Source organism: Hyla sarda, chromosome 11, assembly GCF_029499605.1.
Source record: "Hyla sarda isolate aHylSar1 chromosome 11, aHylSar1.hap1, whole genome shotgun sequence".
Taxonomy (NCBI): domain Eukaryota; kingdom Metazoa; phylum Chordata; class Amphibia; order Anura; family Hylidae; genus Hyla; species Hyla sarda.
Window position 1 is genome coordinate 45,648,438 of NC_079199.1, and position 17,140 is coordinate 45,665,577.

General features: G+C 41.2%; 1 protein-coding gene across 7 annotated transcripts in view; it reads left to right on the plus strand.

Moving 5' to 3' along the window:
• Nucleotides 1-17,140, plus strand: part of SYNE2 (spectrin repeat containing nuclear envelope protein 2) — a 355,793-nt gene that overhangs the window by 247,581 nt on the left and 91,072 nt on the right. For all 7 annotated transcript variants that reach the window (XM_056546593.1, XM_056546588.1, XM_056546590.1 and 4 more), the window contains 9 exons: nt 718-877; nt 1,208-1,345; nt 2,874-3,011; nt 4,115-4,324; nt 5,096-5,197; nt 6,513-6,632; nt 8,629-8,829; nt 13,170-13,337; nt 13,496-13,627. In XM_056546593.1, coding sequence (XP_056402568.1) covers nt 718-877; nt 1,208-1,345; nt 2,874-3,011; nt 4,115-4,324; nt 5,096-5,197; nt 6,513-6,632; nt 8,629-8,829; nt 13,170-13,337; nt 13,496-13,627 — 1,369 coding nt within the window. The remainder of the gene's footprint in view (nt 1-717; nt 878-1,207; nt 1,346-2,873; nt 3,012-4,114; nt 4,325-5,095; nt 5,198-6,512; nt 6,633-8,628; nt 8,830-13,169; nt 13,338-13,495; nt 13,628-17,140) is intronic.

Here is a 17,140-nt window from a genome sequence, read left to right on the forward strand (position 1 = left end):
ATTCTCATTTAGCCAATAACTACGTTTCCAGATTCCTCCATATGCTCAGCTGAGAAGTCATAGAATGGAGAGACGCTGTGGTAAGCAGCTTCCAGACCTCTCTGATGGTGGCTTAGCTTCCAAAGAAAAAAAGGATCAGAAGTAGAGTTTGGACCACCTAACCCATTACAGCTGAACCTGCAGATTTGGCCATCACATGTCTTAATTGTATAGGGCCCAAAGGTCTACCAGCCACTAATTCCACAGAACAGGAGATGTGTAAATTGCAGTAGGACTTGATACCCCTCTTTGTCAAGGAGAATTTATTGATGGAAGCAGAAGGGGTCTATTGCCCAACTATAGTGTGGGGTGCCTGTATTTAGATTGTTCCTTATACCTGGTGGTGAGTTATTATGGTAAGAAATGAGCTATGCAGCTCATGTTTACGGACAAGATACATCAATATAGATATATCTATGGCGCAATCATATGTAAGCTGACTGTTCCCAACCATCCCTACCTAACCTGGACCGTGAGATAAATGCCATTCTATTTGAGGTTGAACAAATTCTCATGTGGGAAGCCCATTCATTTATATATATATGTAGAAATGTTACCAATATCTCTTCTCTTTCTGCAACATTTAATTTTGTATCCTGGCAACATTTGGTTAAGTGACACCTTCATGACTGTAATGTCTTGGACCAATGTTCATTGTGGTATCATCATTTTTTTTAGGAGCCCAGCTGGGGATGGGCCAACAACACCCACTAAGTCTCGCAGTAAAACTCCTTTGTCTGTGATTGAAGATATTACCTGGAGTAAATGGCTCTATCTACAGAAGGAGCTGTCATACAGGATGAAGGCGACCTCTTTCAGACATAATACTCAACCAGATGTAAGTCTTATGGTATTATGTGATACGAGCATAGTAATCAACCTAGCTCTTATCATGGTTCATAAGGAATGTCAATTAAACACTTTATTATAGAGCTTTCTTTTTATCGACCCTTCATGTAGAATAATTCTGAGAAATGTTTTAAGCTGTCCTATAAGATAAAGTCGCTATTGGCCGAATGGTTATGTTGGCTACGCAAAACGGGAAACCTCACCATCAACATTTATACCTGCATTGCCCCTTGGATATGCTCATGACTGACACATGTTTTGTTAGTTCAGGTTTAATCCAAAAAATGCTTATCTTCTAAACTGTTTCTTAAAATATTAGGCTTCAAAAGAAGTGAAGATCAGCTTTATATCCAGGATCCCTGTAAGCTCAGTAAAATCACCACTTGTAGAAGAATCTAAGCATTTCCTTACCCGGCTTAAGGCTTTAAATGAAGAAGCTTCATCCCCCCTCAATCAGGTAAGAATACTGCTGTGGGATGTAGTTTCTGCAAAAAAAAAAAAAAATCTACAAAAAAAAATTATTATTTGTTTTTATTTTTGTAAACCAGATATCCCTCTATCAGAGAATTTAGAGATATTAGACGTCAGTCTCATTGTTAGGGCCCATTCACACTATTTATTTTCCAAGAGGAATTCCACTCCAGAATTCCACTGCGAAAGTCCAATGCAGCAGCCTCCTATTGTTTTTTTTGTGGGATGGCGGGTAGAGATTCTGTAGTTTGAATGGGCCCAGAATTGTCCTCTTTTACTAAGAAGTACTCTCCCTCTGGAGGACTCACCCCGATGTTTGGAATAGGAGATGAGTAATGCTCCTTTCACCCTGTGGTGGTGCCGTACGGGAATTAAACACCTGTTGCCTAGTTCCCTCACAGGCTTTAGTTGATCACTGGGGTGTTCCAACAGTAGAATACCCCATGATCTGCAGTGCCTAACAGGGAACCGTTCTGTCAAAGAGGAATTATCTAAAGTCGATAAATGTCTTAAAGGGGTACTCCGGTGGAAAACTTTTTTTTTTTTTTTTTTAAATTAACTGGTGCCAGAAAGTTCAACAGATTTGTAAATGACTTCTATTAAAAAATCTTAATCCTTCCAGTACTTATTAGTTGCTGAATACTACAGAAAATTATTTTCATTTTGGAACACAGAGCTCTGTGCTGACATCACGAGCACAGTGCTCTCTGCTGACATCTCTGTCCATTTTAAGAACTGTCCAAAGTAGGAGAAAATCCCCATAGCAAACATATGCTGCTCTGGACAGTTCCTAAAATGGACAGAGATGTCAGCAGAGAGCACTGTGCTTGTGATGTCAGCAGAAGGCACTGTGTTCCAAAAAGAAAAGAATTTCCTCTGTAGTATTCAGCAGCTAATTAGTACTGGAAGGTTTAAGATTTTTTATTAGAAGTAATTTACAAATCTGTTTAGCTTTCTGGCACCAGTTCATTTAAAGAAAAAAGTTTTCTGCCGGAGTACCCCTTTTAATTATGAGATGGATTTTTTCTCCTTCTGGTTACCATGTTTGTTGACTAACACAGCCAATGGGTCAGACATGGTTTTTATTTTCAAACCCAGAAGTAGTTATAAGCATCTTAACTTAGTCTTAACAGATGTAGAATCACAATGATAAGATTGATCTATTGAACATTGTTTACACATGCTGATTTAGATAAGGAATCCGCACCAAGTTGGGCATCCAATTTGAATCACGTTTTAGCGCCACGTTGCCGATATACATCAGGATTCTAGCAAAAGGGTGGGGGTGTACCCTCAGCTCACCCGCAGATTTTTAAAGGCCAAACAAGCAAAAAACTGATATGGTCTGAAAAGAGACCATACGCTGTCACTAGTAGACTGATTCATTCAGTAAACTCGGAGGGTAGGCCTCAGTACACATCAGAATGCCTTTTTACCAATATCCTGGCAGATATCAGTGATGTACCCCTAAAACATGAGAATCGGTTCTAACTAATAATAACTGTTTTATGTAGGAGAGTGCACGAAATCTACATGGAGCTCTTTTTGTTTGGATGTGTTCAGTGTCCCAGTGGCTGCAAAATATTGAGGAGATGTTAGATCTGGATATCCTGACCAGAGAGGAAGCTGCTGCTGAGCTGACCTTCTATGAGGTAAACCAGGGGGCAAATCCTAAGCACTTAAATCTGTCTGGAAAAGAACAAAAATGATACAAGAGTATCTACATCCACAAAGATTTAAGGATGGGGGGCTTTATTTACTAATGCAGTGGTGTTACCTTACCGTTTTGTGTCTACAGCTCCTATGCAAGCCTATGTCTCATAGAGAATAAAAAGGGTAAATGTATCCAGATTGCAGGATAAAAAGACTTACGTAGAACATAGAATGTATGGGCAGATAAGAACCATTGGCCCAATATTCCGAATACTATGAATAGTCCCTAGCCCTATCTTATATGAAGGATAGCCTTATGCCCATCTCTATCTTATATGAGGATAGCCTTATGCCCATCTCTATCTTATATGAGGATAGCCCTAGGCCTATCTCTATCTTATATGAGGATAGCCTTATGCCCATGTCTATCTTATATGAGGATAGCCTTATGCCCATCTCTATCTTATATGAGGATAGCCTTATGCCCATCTCTATCTTATATGAGGATAGCCCTAGGCCTATCTCTATCGTATATGAGGATAGCCTTATGCCCATCTCTATCTTATATGAGGATAGCCTTATGCCCATCTCTATCTTATATGAAGGATAGCCTTATGCATCATGCATGCTTAAACTTCTTCACTGTATTTGCAGCGACCACTTCTGCAGTAAGGCTATTCCATGCATCCACTACTCTCTGTAAAGTAATACTTCCTGATATTACTGCAGAAACCTTCACCCCTCTAATATAAAATGATGTCCTCTAGTGGTAGTTTTTCTTCTTTTAAATATGCTCTCCTCCTTTAATGTGTTGAGTCCCTATCATATCCCCTCTGTCTCTTCTTTCTTCCAGGCTATACATGTTAAGGTCCTTTAACCTTTCCTGATAAGTTTTTTTTCCTGCATACTTTTATTATTGTTTCCTTTATATAGAACATCTTAAAAACATGACAGACACACTTCTCCAGTTTTATCCAACAGGTTTTGGATGTAAAGTCCTTAATCATGGCCTTTTCACAAACCATGACAGACATCACCTTTTATATTACAAACTGTTACCTTTTTATTATTTTATGAACTAAAAAAAATTTTTTTTTTCCAGAAACTTACAAAAGACTTGCGTGCACTTTCAGAAGAAATGGGCTACAACACTAGCACGCTTTTATCACCAATCACACATGAGGGAGCGCACACCAGCATTTTGTCCCAGTGTTACCGTGACCTAAGAGACTGGCTCATTCAGATTTACAATACGACCAAAACCAGATCCAAATGTATGCAAGGAGAACTGGATAAGCACAACAATTATCAGGTAAAGCGTGTACCATATTTGCATTTCACACCCAGGAGGAAATATTACTATAATTACTATCATTGTGAGCATAATAGATACATGAATACATAACTCGATAATTAATTTTTTTTTCATTGCACTCCACCCCAACTACTAATGCATTTGGGTAGCATTATAATATTCTTGGGTGCCCTTTGGCATTGTTGTTTGTAGCACTATTATGGTATTCCTGGATGTTCTTTGCCAGTATTTGCCAATGGCAATGTTATGATATTCCGAGGTTCCCTCACATAAGTGATATCCTGAGATGATATGACCACTATCCTATGAATATTGGGGGAGATTTATCAAAACCTGTCCAGAGGAAAAGTTGTCCAGGTGCCCATAGCAACCAATCAGCTCGCTCCTTTCATTTTTAACAAGACCTCTGCAAAATGAAAGAAGCGATCTGATTGGTTGCTATGGGCAACTGGGCAACTTTTCCTTTGCACTGGTTTTGATAAATTTCCCTCATTGTGTACAGGTTGTACAATTGACCAATAGAAGGGACCAATAACAAAATATAAAATAAAATCTAAGCAGGTTTTGCGTCAGAGCGGTGAGCTGGTTTTTTCCACAACACACAGATCACCTGATACAGATTTTTATTTAAAAAATGGATATTCCTTTTGGTTTTCACGTGGATTTTGACCTGGAATATGCATTAGAATCTGTGTAAAAAAATAAAAGTCTTCATGTGAACATATTAACATATTACTATATATTTTTATCTTTTATTTTCCATTGTAGAATGACATCGGGCAGTTATATGACGCCTTATTAAAGAAGAAAACTAATCTCATACAGCGACTGAGTAACAGAGAGATTGGTGAGGAGGCCGGACTGATTCAGGTAATTAATATTCTTCCTACTTATAAAGACAACCCCAATTTGTATGGATATAATGGGTGGGGGGGAGGGGCTAATATACTGTGAATGGCTCACATATGGCCTTGGATTCCTTCAAAAGACCACACATTACATTCAGCCAAGACTGGATTAAGAAGTAGGTATGTAGGCCACAGTCTCCATATACAGTGATCCCTCAACTTACAATGGCCTCAACATACAATAGTTTCAACATACAATGGTCTTTTCTGGACCATTGTAAGTTGAAACCAGACTCAACATACAATGTACAGAGAGTCCAGATCTGTGAAACATGTCAATGGCCGTAAGAACCGACCAATCAGAATGGGCATTCACTGGTAAATCACCTGTATTACTGAAGCGTATATGCACTGACTGGTGTCTGGTAGCGCCCCCTACAGTACAGTGAGGTATTACATGTTCTGTACTTTTTACCTGTGCCAGGGTTAGCTGCTCCTTTGGACACCAGGTAAGGGCGACTCCATGTTACTTTTTTAGGACATTGCGTGTACTCTACAGGACCCTGAAGAAGCTCCTGTCCTCTACATAGACCAGTGTTTCCCAAGCAGGGTGCCCCCAGCTGTTGCAAAACTACAAATCCCAGTATGCCCGGACAGCCTTTGGCTGTCCGGGCATGCTGGGAGTTGTAGTTTTGCAACAGCTGGAGGCTCCCTGCTTGGAAATCACTGAAATAGACAGTGATTCTGTACGGGGGCCAGGCTCTCCGGCCAGATAGCGGGTGTCGACCCCCGCACGAAGCGGCGGCCGACACGCCCCCTCAATACAGAGCCCCCTCGGCTCTGCCATAGAGTTGTATTGAGGGGGCGTGTCGGCCACTGGATATCTCCTTTAATTCTCACTTTTTCCTATTTTTGGATGACATTTTGGGGCTTTAGAACCAATTACCAAGTTTCCATAGAGTTCTGGTCTCAACATACAATGGTTTCAACATACAATGGTCGTCCCAGAACCAATTAATATTGTAACTTGAGAGACCACTGTATTTTATCTGTCAAAAACATAGTGTTTTTCTGCTCATGGTTAGACGGCGCACTGCCTGACCAAATCCTACCCATGAAGATTGGTGCAATTCCTAAGGCACATAAGTCTGCATACACCTCCACCTATGTGTATGAGTATATTTTTTTAGATTTATTTTTTATTTTTTTTTTGTATGGGGCTCCAAGATTCTGTATAGAAGTCCAAGATCTTTCCTACCTATTATAAATGTACATAACCATAACAAATACCAAACAAAGGAATTTTTTTGAATCCGTCTTTTCTCGGTTTATTTTAGGAGGCAGTTGTGTATGAGAATGAACTTTTGAGCTTGGAAAATCAAGTGTCATCCCTGAATGAGAGAGGAGAGAAACTTTCCATCCCGATATGCTCCAACCAGGATATTCACAAACTGGAGGTGAGAATGCAGGACAATAGGCTGGAATGGTTTGTTGATCCTTATAATAACCTCTACATGCAGAAGCTCTAATAGGAGTGTAGGCAGAATCAAGGGCCCTGGGCGGTATGGGAATAGGGGTGCTCTACATTGCAAAATGAGTAGTTGAAAGCAAACATTAAAAAAGTCACTATACTTTCATGTACTGTAGAAAACTCTATGCATTTGAGTTCTGTGCCAATCTGGCTCAAACTGATTTTGTCCGTAAATATAGAATCCCATTGAGCTTAATGGGCTTTTACTTGTGGATTCCGCCAGAAGAATAAACACTTTCTATCTCCTGGTAAAATACAATTCCCTGTTGGAAATTCTGCTTCTGAAATTCCTCAGTATGAATAGAGCAGCAGAAAGACTTTTATTCAAGGTATTTGTGCCTGAAATTCTGCACGTAAATTCCTTAGTGTGAACATACAGTAGCACAGATTTATTGAGTGTTTAGTGCCCCCTCCCATAGGATGTTACTAAAGCTGTAGCTTTTTCTTTTTCTTAAAAGTTATATGGACTTTCCCATTGACATTTTTTTTAATAGTTTACTTGCTACCTAATTTTAAAATGAAAGAGTACCGGTCATCAAACCATATTTTCTAAACTAACTCAGATTATATTCCCTAATTACTCCTAACACCCCTCCTGCCCTTAAAAAAAAAAATGTTTCCCAAGCTTTAAAAAGCTCCGTATCATACCTTTCCCCTTGCTCACATTGTGTGAGCTCCCAGTAGGAGAAAGTGGGCGTTCCCCAGCAGGCGCGACGTCACTGAAACCTTCCTGAGTTTGGTCTCCTGCCAGGCCAGGAAGAGATCAAACTTACTGTTTGATTTGTGCAGGGAACAGAACAGAGCCACCTAGTGGCCGTTTTTTCAGTCACAATAAAAAATATCCAAAGTTTGAGAATTTTAACAGCAAGTAAATAGCAAAGTGTCTTAGAATAACCTAAGAAACAATATATTAAAAGTTTAGTTTGGTGACAGGTAATCTTTCAGGACTTTTATTTATTTAAAATGTCTTACTATTTTGCTGCTACAGAGTCTGTGTAACTAATTCATATAGATGGCTGTCTTGCTGAATCTGACATAGATCTGACAGAGCACTGCTCCTCTGCTCTCCCTTCTCATAGCATGGAGAGTATGGAGGTTGAATATGGCAGATTAGAGTGTAGAGAAGGACAGCATGGATGCCTCCTGTCCAGCCTGAGCTGTACCAGCGACTGTATAGCTGCAGTATAGCTACTCAGCCCCGTTCAGAGTCTACGCTCTGGTACAGTATACAGCTGCGCACTATATACTGTGCAGCCAGAGGAAGTAAGTAATTATGTATAGCATCACTACTTACCTCCAGTACATATATAAATTCTTAGCCGGCCAAGTGTATTTGAAAGCAATGCTGCGCAAATTTGTCCGCAGCAGGGCTTTCAAAACGTTGTGCATAAATTATGCCAGCAGAGGTTAGTATATATATATTACTGGAAGGGGCATATCCACTTGAGAAAAGTCTGAAACTAAGAGCCGGTTACAAACTGCATATCATGGGGTCTGGAAATAAATGAAGGAATGAGGATCACAGCCTGAAAATTAGTGCAACCTTTTTAGCTCAGGGTAACCTGTTTAGTAAAATGTATCCCCTATCCAAAGGTTAGGAGATAAGTGTCTGATCGCAGGGAGTACGACTGCTGGGACCCCCCGCAATCTCCTGCCCAACTACCCGACTCTACCCATGAAAGGAGCTGTGTCGACCACAGCACGAGGCGGTGGCCAACACGTCCCCCCATGCACCTCTATGGGAGAGCCAGAGATACAGCATTCGTGTACCCCTTTAAGTAACAGTATTGGCACTGAGAAGACTCTAATATAAACATTTTTACTACTTCCCAATCATTCTACTGCCGCCAACAGTTATATGTGCTAATAGTTGTAGATTTATGTATTTTACAGCCTTTATTGATGACTATACATTATTCTAGGACGTCCTGGATGACATCTGGCACATTCTTCGATCTCACCAGGATACGTGTAGCAGTGCCGCTATTAGTAAGTCACAAGTGGAGGCGCTGCTGTGTGGGCTATCAGAACTGTTGACTTTGGGAAAAGAAAAAATTGCAAAAAGTCAGAAATATTGCAGCCGAAGTAAAGAAAGCCTGGACTCCTATATAGAGAATCACAGGGTATGTAAGCTCTCAGTGTGGGCATAAAAATGTCTCTAAAAATAAGTGCATTTCATAAGTGAATACATGGCTTTGTACCACACAGTAGTTCATTTTCCTGCTTGCCACCTATAATGTTGGCAGTAAATACAAGTATTGATCTGGTAATGGTTGAATGACATCAGTGCAGTGTAAGAAATTTGCCTTTAAATCACAGTAACAATTACATATTTTAAACTATTCTGGCATATTCTTCATTCTTAGGCTACGTTCAGTGTTTTTTTAGGAGTATTTCATTTGAAGAAATGAGTCCGCACAATTATGGCCACATTTTTTAACATTAATGTGCTCTATACAATGTACGGAGCTGTGTGCTTCCAATTCTGTTCTCTGTGACTGTGGCAAACAGCTGGTTGGTGGGGGAACTGGGTGTCAGGCCTTCACCGATCAAATTGTGATGGCCTCTGTTAAATATAGGTTTTCAATTAAAACAAAAATAAAGAAATAACAGAAAACACCTTTATGGTCTATTGACATGTACAGTAATCTGCGCAGATTTGATGCGCAGGATTTTCTGCTGCAGATTTCAATGTAAACTAAACACAGCTTGAAATCCTGCGCATCAAATCTGCGCAGAATACTGTACGTGGGAATAGACCCTTAAATGGGTACTCCGCCCCTGGCATCTTATCCCCTATCCAGAGGATAGGGGATAAGATGTTAGATCGCCGTGGTCCCGCTGCTGGGGACCCCGGGGATCGCCGCTGCGGCACCGCGCTATCATTACTGCACAGAGCGAGTTCGCTCTGTGTGTAATGACGGGCGATACAGTGGCCGGAGCAGCGTGACGTCATGGCTCCGCCCCTCATTACATCACGGCCCGTCCCCTTAATGCAAGTCTATGGCAGGGGGCGTGACAACCACCACGCCCCCTCCCATAGACTTGTATTGACGGGGGCGGGCCGTGACATCACGAGGGGCGGAGCTGTGACGTAACGATGCTCCGGCCCCTGTATCGCCCGTCATTACGTGCAGAGCGATCTCGCTCTGCGCAGTAATGATAGCGGGGTGCTGCAGCAGCGATCCCCGGGGTCCCCAGCAGCGGGACCCCGGCGATCTGACATCTTATCCCCTATCCTTTGTCTAGGGGTGGAGTACCCCTTTAAGGGGAAGGTATAAAAATTTGTTTTATGTGTTCCCTAGAATTTTTTTCTACTGATTAAAGCCAGATCCTGAAACATGTTTTTTTTCTAATCTGTTTCTGTTTTCTGATTGTAGTTTTTTTTTTTTTTTTTTTTTTATACATTATTATTGGGGGGGACATCTTACCTTAGCTGTTTTTAACAGCATTTAGTAATTTTTTTACTGCAAGCCCCATGGACATTGGCAAAAATGAACAGGACCTGTCCCATTCACATGAGTTGGAAGCATTACTGGGCATTCTTTGTGACCTTTGCAAAGCTTATTCCACACATGTATTCACTGAGGTCACCTTTCACTGTAATGCTGCAATCTTTCCAGTAATCTCCACTTTATGATCATACTAAACAGTAAGTCTCAGCTTTATGCCTAGTGGCCAAAATGATAACTGCAAAAAAAATGTATTATTTTAAAATATAGATAGCAAATGGTAAATTAAAAAAAAATTATCAAAAATTATTTAAACATATTTTAACAAAGAACTTGATTTAAACAATAGGTCATTTTCTGATGACACATTCCTTTTAAAATGATTTTTTTTATAACATAAATAGTTAAATAGACACATTTCTAGCAGAGTTCCTAGGTCTGCAGCTTTTGCTATATAAGAATCATTAAAATGTTCTCATTAAAGTTTTGTCCCTATAGTATATTTTTACTGCAGTTGCATAATGTGTTTCAAAACCATATACTTATAGTTAAAGGGAATCTGTCATCAGACGTTACCAAATATCACATGTGACAACGAGTTATATATGGTGAAATCGTCTTCCTTACCATGCCCACGAGATGTTTCTGGTGGAAGCGATGGTGAAGTTATGTAGTTTCAAAGGTGTTCCCAGCCAGCCCTGTAAGCAGTCCCTGGTGGGGAGCCATCTTCTGCTCGGGCTGTAATCACGCCCCCTCAGTGTGATTGACAGCCTGCGTCACGGATATGCTCTGTAAGGATATGGAGCAGGGGGGCTTAGGGGGGCAAGATTACAGCACGAGCATATTGGACTAGAAAAGGATGACTCCTGCCCAAGGAACTACTTATGGGCCAGCAGGGATAACCTTTTAAACTTCCTATCTTCTCAATTGCTGCCAGTAGGAACATCTCCCAGGCATGGTAAGGAAGAAAATGTTACCTTATATAACACGTTGCCACAATGACCAGTTCCCTTTAAAGGCAAGCTACAAAGAAAACACACTTTTCACATGTCCCAAAACAAAGAAATCACAGCTCGCACTTTCTCTGTAGTCTGTAATGCCGACATGTTTTGGTTCTCAAGGAACATGCCATGTTTAAGGTTCCTTGAGAACCGAAACGCGTCAGCGTTTTTGTCTGTATGTTGCTCTAAGGAGAATGTCAATAAAGAATGCCATTTCAACTGCACCTTGAGCTTGGGCTACTTTTTTGGGATGCTGGACTTTCCTCATGTCCTCTCTTAAATTTGTAACAAGACAAAAACCTATATAATTGCACTGGAATTCTAAAGATGACCTATGGCTTTTTATAAAATACTTCAGATAGGATGACCTTTGTGGAACAGCTGCTTCACAGATTCCTGCACGTATTCTTTCTTTTCTTACTAGTTCTACATCCCCGTAAACCTATAGCTGCATATCTGTGATTGACTGACTGTACAGAGTACTGTCAGTCAGTCAATCAGTGTGTAATGCGCGAGCCTCAGCGGTCAGGAGTGACAAACACTCACTGGCACTGAAAAAAAAAATTGCCAGAACCGTCCGGGCCCTCTGGGGGTCCGGGTCCCTTACAGGGGTATCAGTTGTACCCCCCCTGATAACGGCCCATGCTGTCGTCACTTTTTAGCCTGTAGATCTGACACTTCAACACTATTTAATACAATAATGCAGGATTAGAGTGCCGTCCCTATAAATTAAGCAATTTTTCAGTCATGAGCAAACAAACGGAAGTAACTGAGTTTTGTTGTGCTGTATATTTGGCCTTTGACCTCACATTGAATAAAACCCTTTTGATAGTGGCTGATGATAAATTAGATAATCGTCTTATGTAGTTTTACCAGTTTACTGTCCTCATTCACCACTCTTGATCTCCCTCCTAATCTCTCAAAGTTCTCAAGTCCCTCTTCCTTGGATTACAGTTATTTTCACTGAAAGGTGCGGGCAGGTTTATAGAGAGCCTCAGCTTAGTCGGCTATTTTTATTCTTTCTTTAATTGATTGTTTAATAAAAATTATGCAATTCACATTATTCCAAGAAGTAAATGCACCCCTATGTTCCACAGAATACAATCTGCTTTTTATGTCTTTTTAGTTCAGCATTTTCACTTATCACTGTTATATTTTTTTTAAGTTGCCACTTTGCTGCCAACCCCACTTGGGTTTGAATTTGCTCTTTCTGGATTTTAATCTATCAGAAGTAGTGAGAACTGGAAGATAGGCAGGTTGGCCTATGAAGATTTGATTTAATGTAGCATGCTGGTTAGGGTAGGTTTAAACAGAATTATTGCTATACACCCCAGGGATACTGCAGCGCATAGCAAGGGGCCTATCTACTTTTAAGGGGTATTCCGGCTTTAGACCTTTTATCCCCTATACAAAGGATAGGAAATAAGATGTCTGATCGCAGGGGGCCCACTGCTGAGACCCCCTGCGATCTCCCTGCAGCACCCACATTATATGCAGAGCTGCGTCTTCAGGCTCGGAAACTGGACGTTTTTGGGACTGGAGACGTGACGTTACACCACATGTTTTTGGGACTTGAGACGTGACGTTACATGTCATGTTACGGCCCCTCCCTTCATGTCTAAAGCCAGAATGCCCCTTTAATATCCCAAATGTTGGCTGCTGGTGACTACATTCCAGGTACTTCCCACGTGTACACATTTTGCTGTACTCAATAGCACAGAAGAACACAAATATGATCATGTGGAAAGTGGCCTGAATGTAGTCACCAGCTGATTTAAGTTGAAGCCATTAAAGGGGTACTCCAGTGGAAAACAAATGTTTTCAAATCAACTGGTGCCAGAAAGTTAAATAGATCTGTAAATTAATTCTATAGAAAAATCTTAATCCTTCCAGTACTTATCAGCAGCTAGATGCTTCAGAGGAAGTTGTGTAGTTCTTTCCAGTCTGACCACAGTGCGTGTTATATAGTATTATATCCAGTAATTTTTTTGTTTTTGTTTCCTAAAACAGAAATTTTTCAATCATCTGGAAAATCAAGTTCTATTATTACAAGACATTTCATCACGGAAACCAAATCCAAGCCTTGACAAGGAGCACATAGAGATGGTGACACGAGAGGTGGAGACCCTTAGACAATGCTCAGATGACAACTATACCAATATGATGGTTGTAATGAAGGTAATATGAACATACATTACTACATGTTCATGTAAATATCCTCTGTTATCACATCTACGTTTTACTGATCACAGCCCAGTGTGTATATAGTTGTGGCCCAGGATCTCCGCCCTGTTGACTAATGGCTTATCCATCATGTATATTCTTCATGCCAACAGAACTGGAATGACTTTGACTCCAGATATGATTTTCTGAAGAAGAAATATGAGGCCCTGGAAGCCATGATTCCTACGAGCAGTTTGGTGGAAGAATCAGCAGAAAGGGTTACAGAACGGCTAAAACAGTACCAGGTAACTCCAGACCTTATGTTGAATGACAAAATAAATCTTAAGGTTTAACTATCATCAAATATTAAAAATATTTTTAAATTACAAAACAAAGCAGTTTTACATTGTTTTAAAAGAGAAAATCTATTCTAAACAGCCCACACTCCCCAATTCTGTATGGGTTGCACTGTCAGCTCGCTGCTCCTTTTGATCCCTGTTTAACCCCTTAAGGATCGGGGGGGTTTCCGTTTTTGCATTTTTGTTTTTTGCTCCTTGCCTTTAAAAAATCATAACTCTTTCAATTTTGCACCTAAAAATCCATATGATGGCTTATTTTTTGTGCCACCAATTCTACTTTGTAATGACATCAGTCATTTTGCCCAAAAATCTATGGTGAAATGGAAAAAAAAAAAGCATTGCGCGACAAAATTGAAAAAAAAACGCCATTTTGTAACTTTTTGGCGCTTCCGTTTCTAGGTAGTAAATTTTTCGGTAAAAATGACACCTTATCTTTATTCTGTAGGTCCATACGATTAAAATGATACCCTACTTATATAGGTTTGATTTTGTCGGACTTCTGGAAAAAATCATAACTACATGCAGGAAAATGAATACGTTTAAAATTGTCATCTTTTGACCCCTAACACTTTTTTATTTTTCCGTGTATGGGGCAGTATGAGGGCTAATTTTTTGCGCCGTGATCTGAAGTTTTTAACGGTACCATTTTTGCATTGATAGAACGTATTGATCGCTTTTTATTCATTTTTAAATGATATAAAAAGTGACCAAAAATGCACTATTTTGGACTTTGGAATTTTTTTGCGCACACGCCATTGACCGAGCGGTTTAATTAATGATATATTTTTATAATTCCGACATTTCCGCACATGGTGATACCATATATGTTTATTTTTTATTTACACTGTGTTTTTGTTTTTTTATTGGAAAAGGCGGGTGATTCAAACTTTTAATAGGGGAGGAGTTAAATGATCTTTATTCACTTTTTTTTCCACTTTTTTTTTGCAGTGTTATAGGTCCCATAGGAACCTATAACACTGCACACAATGATCTTCATCATTGATCACTGGTTTCTCATAAGAAACCAGTGATCAACGATTCTGCCGCATGACTGCTCATGCCTGGATCTCAGGCACTGAGCAGTCATTCGGCAATCGGACAGCGAGGAGGCAGGTAGGGGCCCTCCCGCTGTCCTGTAAGCTGTTCGGGATGCCGCAATTAGCCGCGGCTATCCCGAACAGCCCGACTGAGCTAGGCGGCAACTTTCACTTTTGCTTTTAGCTGCGCGGCTCAGCTCTGAGCGCGCGGCTAAAGGGTTAATAGCGCGCGGCGCCGCAATCGGCGCTGCACGCTATTAGAGGCGGGTCCCGGCTTCACTATGACGCCAGGCCCGCCGTGATATGACGCGGGGTTACTGTGTAACCCCGCGTTATATCAGGAGAGCAGGACCAAGGACGTACCGGTACGTCCTTGGTCCTTAAGGGGTTAAACAGCTTTACCCCATTCTGTACCTGATGGTTTCTCGCATTGGGTACAGCACCAGGTAAAGCTGCTAAGACAGCTAGAGATGAGTGAATTTTAGAAAAATTCTGAAAGGCCAATTTGTTTCGGTACGAATTTACTTGTGGTGAATCGCTATTAAAAATGGCTATTTCTGGGCTACAGAGAGCCTCAATAGGGGTGTAGAACACTTTGCCTTGTCGTAACACGCATAAGGAGCTGGGGGTCTGTCGCGAGGAGAGCTACCACATGTTCCAGCTCCTGCCTTTTAGCCCCCCCCCCTGACTGTCTTACTCTGTGTGGAACTGCAAATGTTTCATTTAATCAGCTATGCTTCACTGTTATCGCTCCAATCTGTTTGATTGAATTCTTGTGGTAGTTCCAGAGGTAATATATGACGACGACTAGAGAGGAGTGAATTTTTTAAAAACTTGATTTGTCTGATTTGATTCGCTCATCTCTATTGAGGACCCAGTGGAGGGCAAGTCTGGTGCCAGCAGCCATGGTAATTCAATCTCCAATAGTGTAATTTGCTGCAGTGTATAAGTTGCTGCAGTGAAAAAGCTCATACTTGTATCTTAAAATCGAGCTGGTGGTCCGCCGTGAGGCCAGCTACTGCCTGTCCCAGCCCCTGCCTCACAGCACACCCCCATGCTCATGACTTCAAAAGGAAGGAACTACAGCCCCAGCAACTTGGACAGGAGCACATTCAGCTTCTGTGCTGTTGGATAAGTGGGTGCATAAAGCTAGAAGTCGCTGCATTGAAAAAGCTTGTATTTGTATCTTAAAATCGAGCTGGCGGTCCAAAGCCACAGGGTGCAGAGGTGAATTGTATGGGGAAGATGTTGTAGCCCAGGGGCAAGGTGTTATTAACCCCTAAATGTTTGTGATGCCAGGGCGTGTTGTTCCCGGTAACCACCCGAATGGTAGTACTGCTATCCCAAGGTTAGGCAGGGCAATAATAGTCCAAGACCAGGTAAGGGTTAACGGTAGCTTTACTGAGGTAGACAGATGGAAATAGTCTTTACAGCTAGGCCAGGATCCCAGAGAGGTGGCCAGTAACACAGAAGAACCTCACAGCTTGCTGGGACTTGTAGTGACTTTGATAGACTTTAGTTCAGCCACACAGGCTATAATAGACTTGACTTTAGGCTTGACTTTAGACTTGACTGGGTTGTAGGTAGTGACAACAGACATAGGGGGAGATTTATCATTGCTTTTAGAGCATTTTTTTTTGTCAATGTTTAGGCGCAGTTCAGGCATAAGCAGCTTATTTAGCTAAAAAGGTACATTTTAGGCACAAAGCTACACCACCTACCAGTAGGCGTGAGAATCACTTCTACCTTCAGCCTTTAACCTCTTGTGGACAACAGTGTCCCACTCCCCTTCTATGACACATGCTCAGGAGCTGAGTGTGGGTCATAGCTGGGTGATCCTGGTGGCTATCGGCCACCAGGACCCATTTCTAATGCCAGACATCACCAATCACGGTGATGCCTGGCTTTAACCCCTTAGACACCACAATCAAATTTGATTTTAGCATCTAAAATGCAAGTAAAAATGTCCCTGCAGCTCTGTGAAAGTAAGTAAAAACACCTAACCTGCCAAATTCAGGACCCGGGAAAGTGTCTACTTCTCTCCCTCACAAGAAAAAAGTGTATGTGGTAGAGCTTTTCCCACCACAGCAGAGCTGCACAAAAGTCATCATCCTGCAGCACCTTCTTGATTAAAAAGATGCACGCTAGTCAATCCCACCACCCATATAAATGTGGGAAAATAGCTCTACCGTAGGCATTCTTTGATAAATCTGGGCCATAGACTTGACTTACTGGAATGTGGCTGTAGGTGGCTTAAGGCCTCCAGATATGTTGGACACTAGCTCTGAGACATCTGATTTTTACTGTGCCTCAGTATGAAGTGTGGTAGAAGAGAGAGTTTGTAATGGCTGTCCCTATTATAATGGGGGGCTGAGCCAAAAGCCCATAGGTCAAGCTGCAGGACATCTGGTTAGCTGGTGCT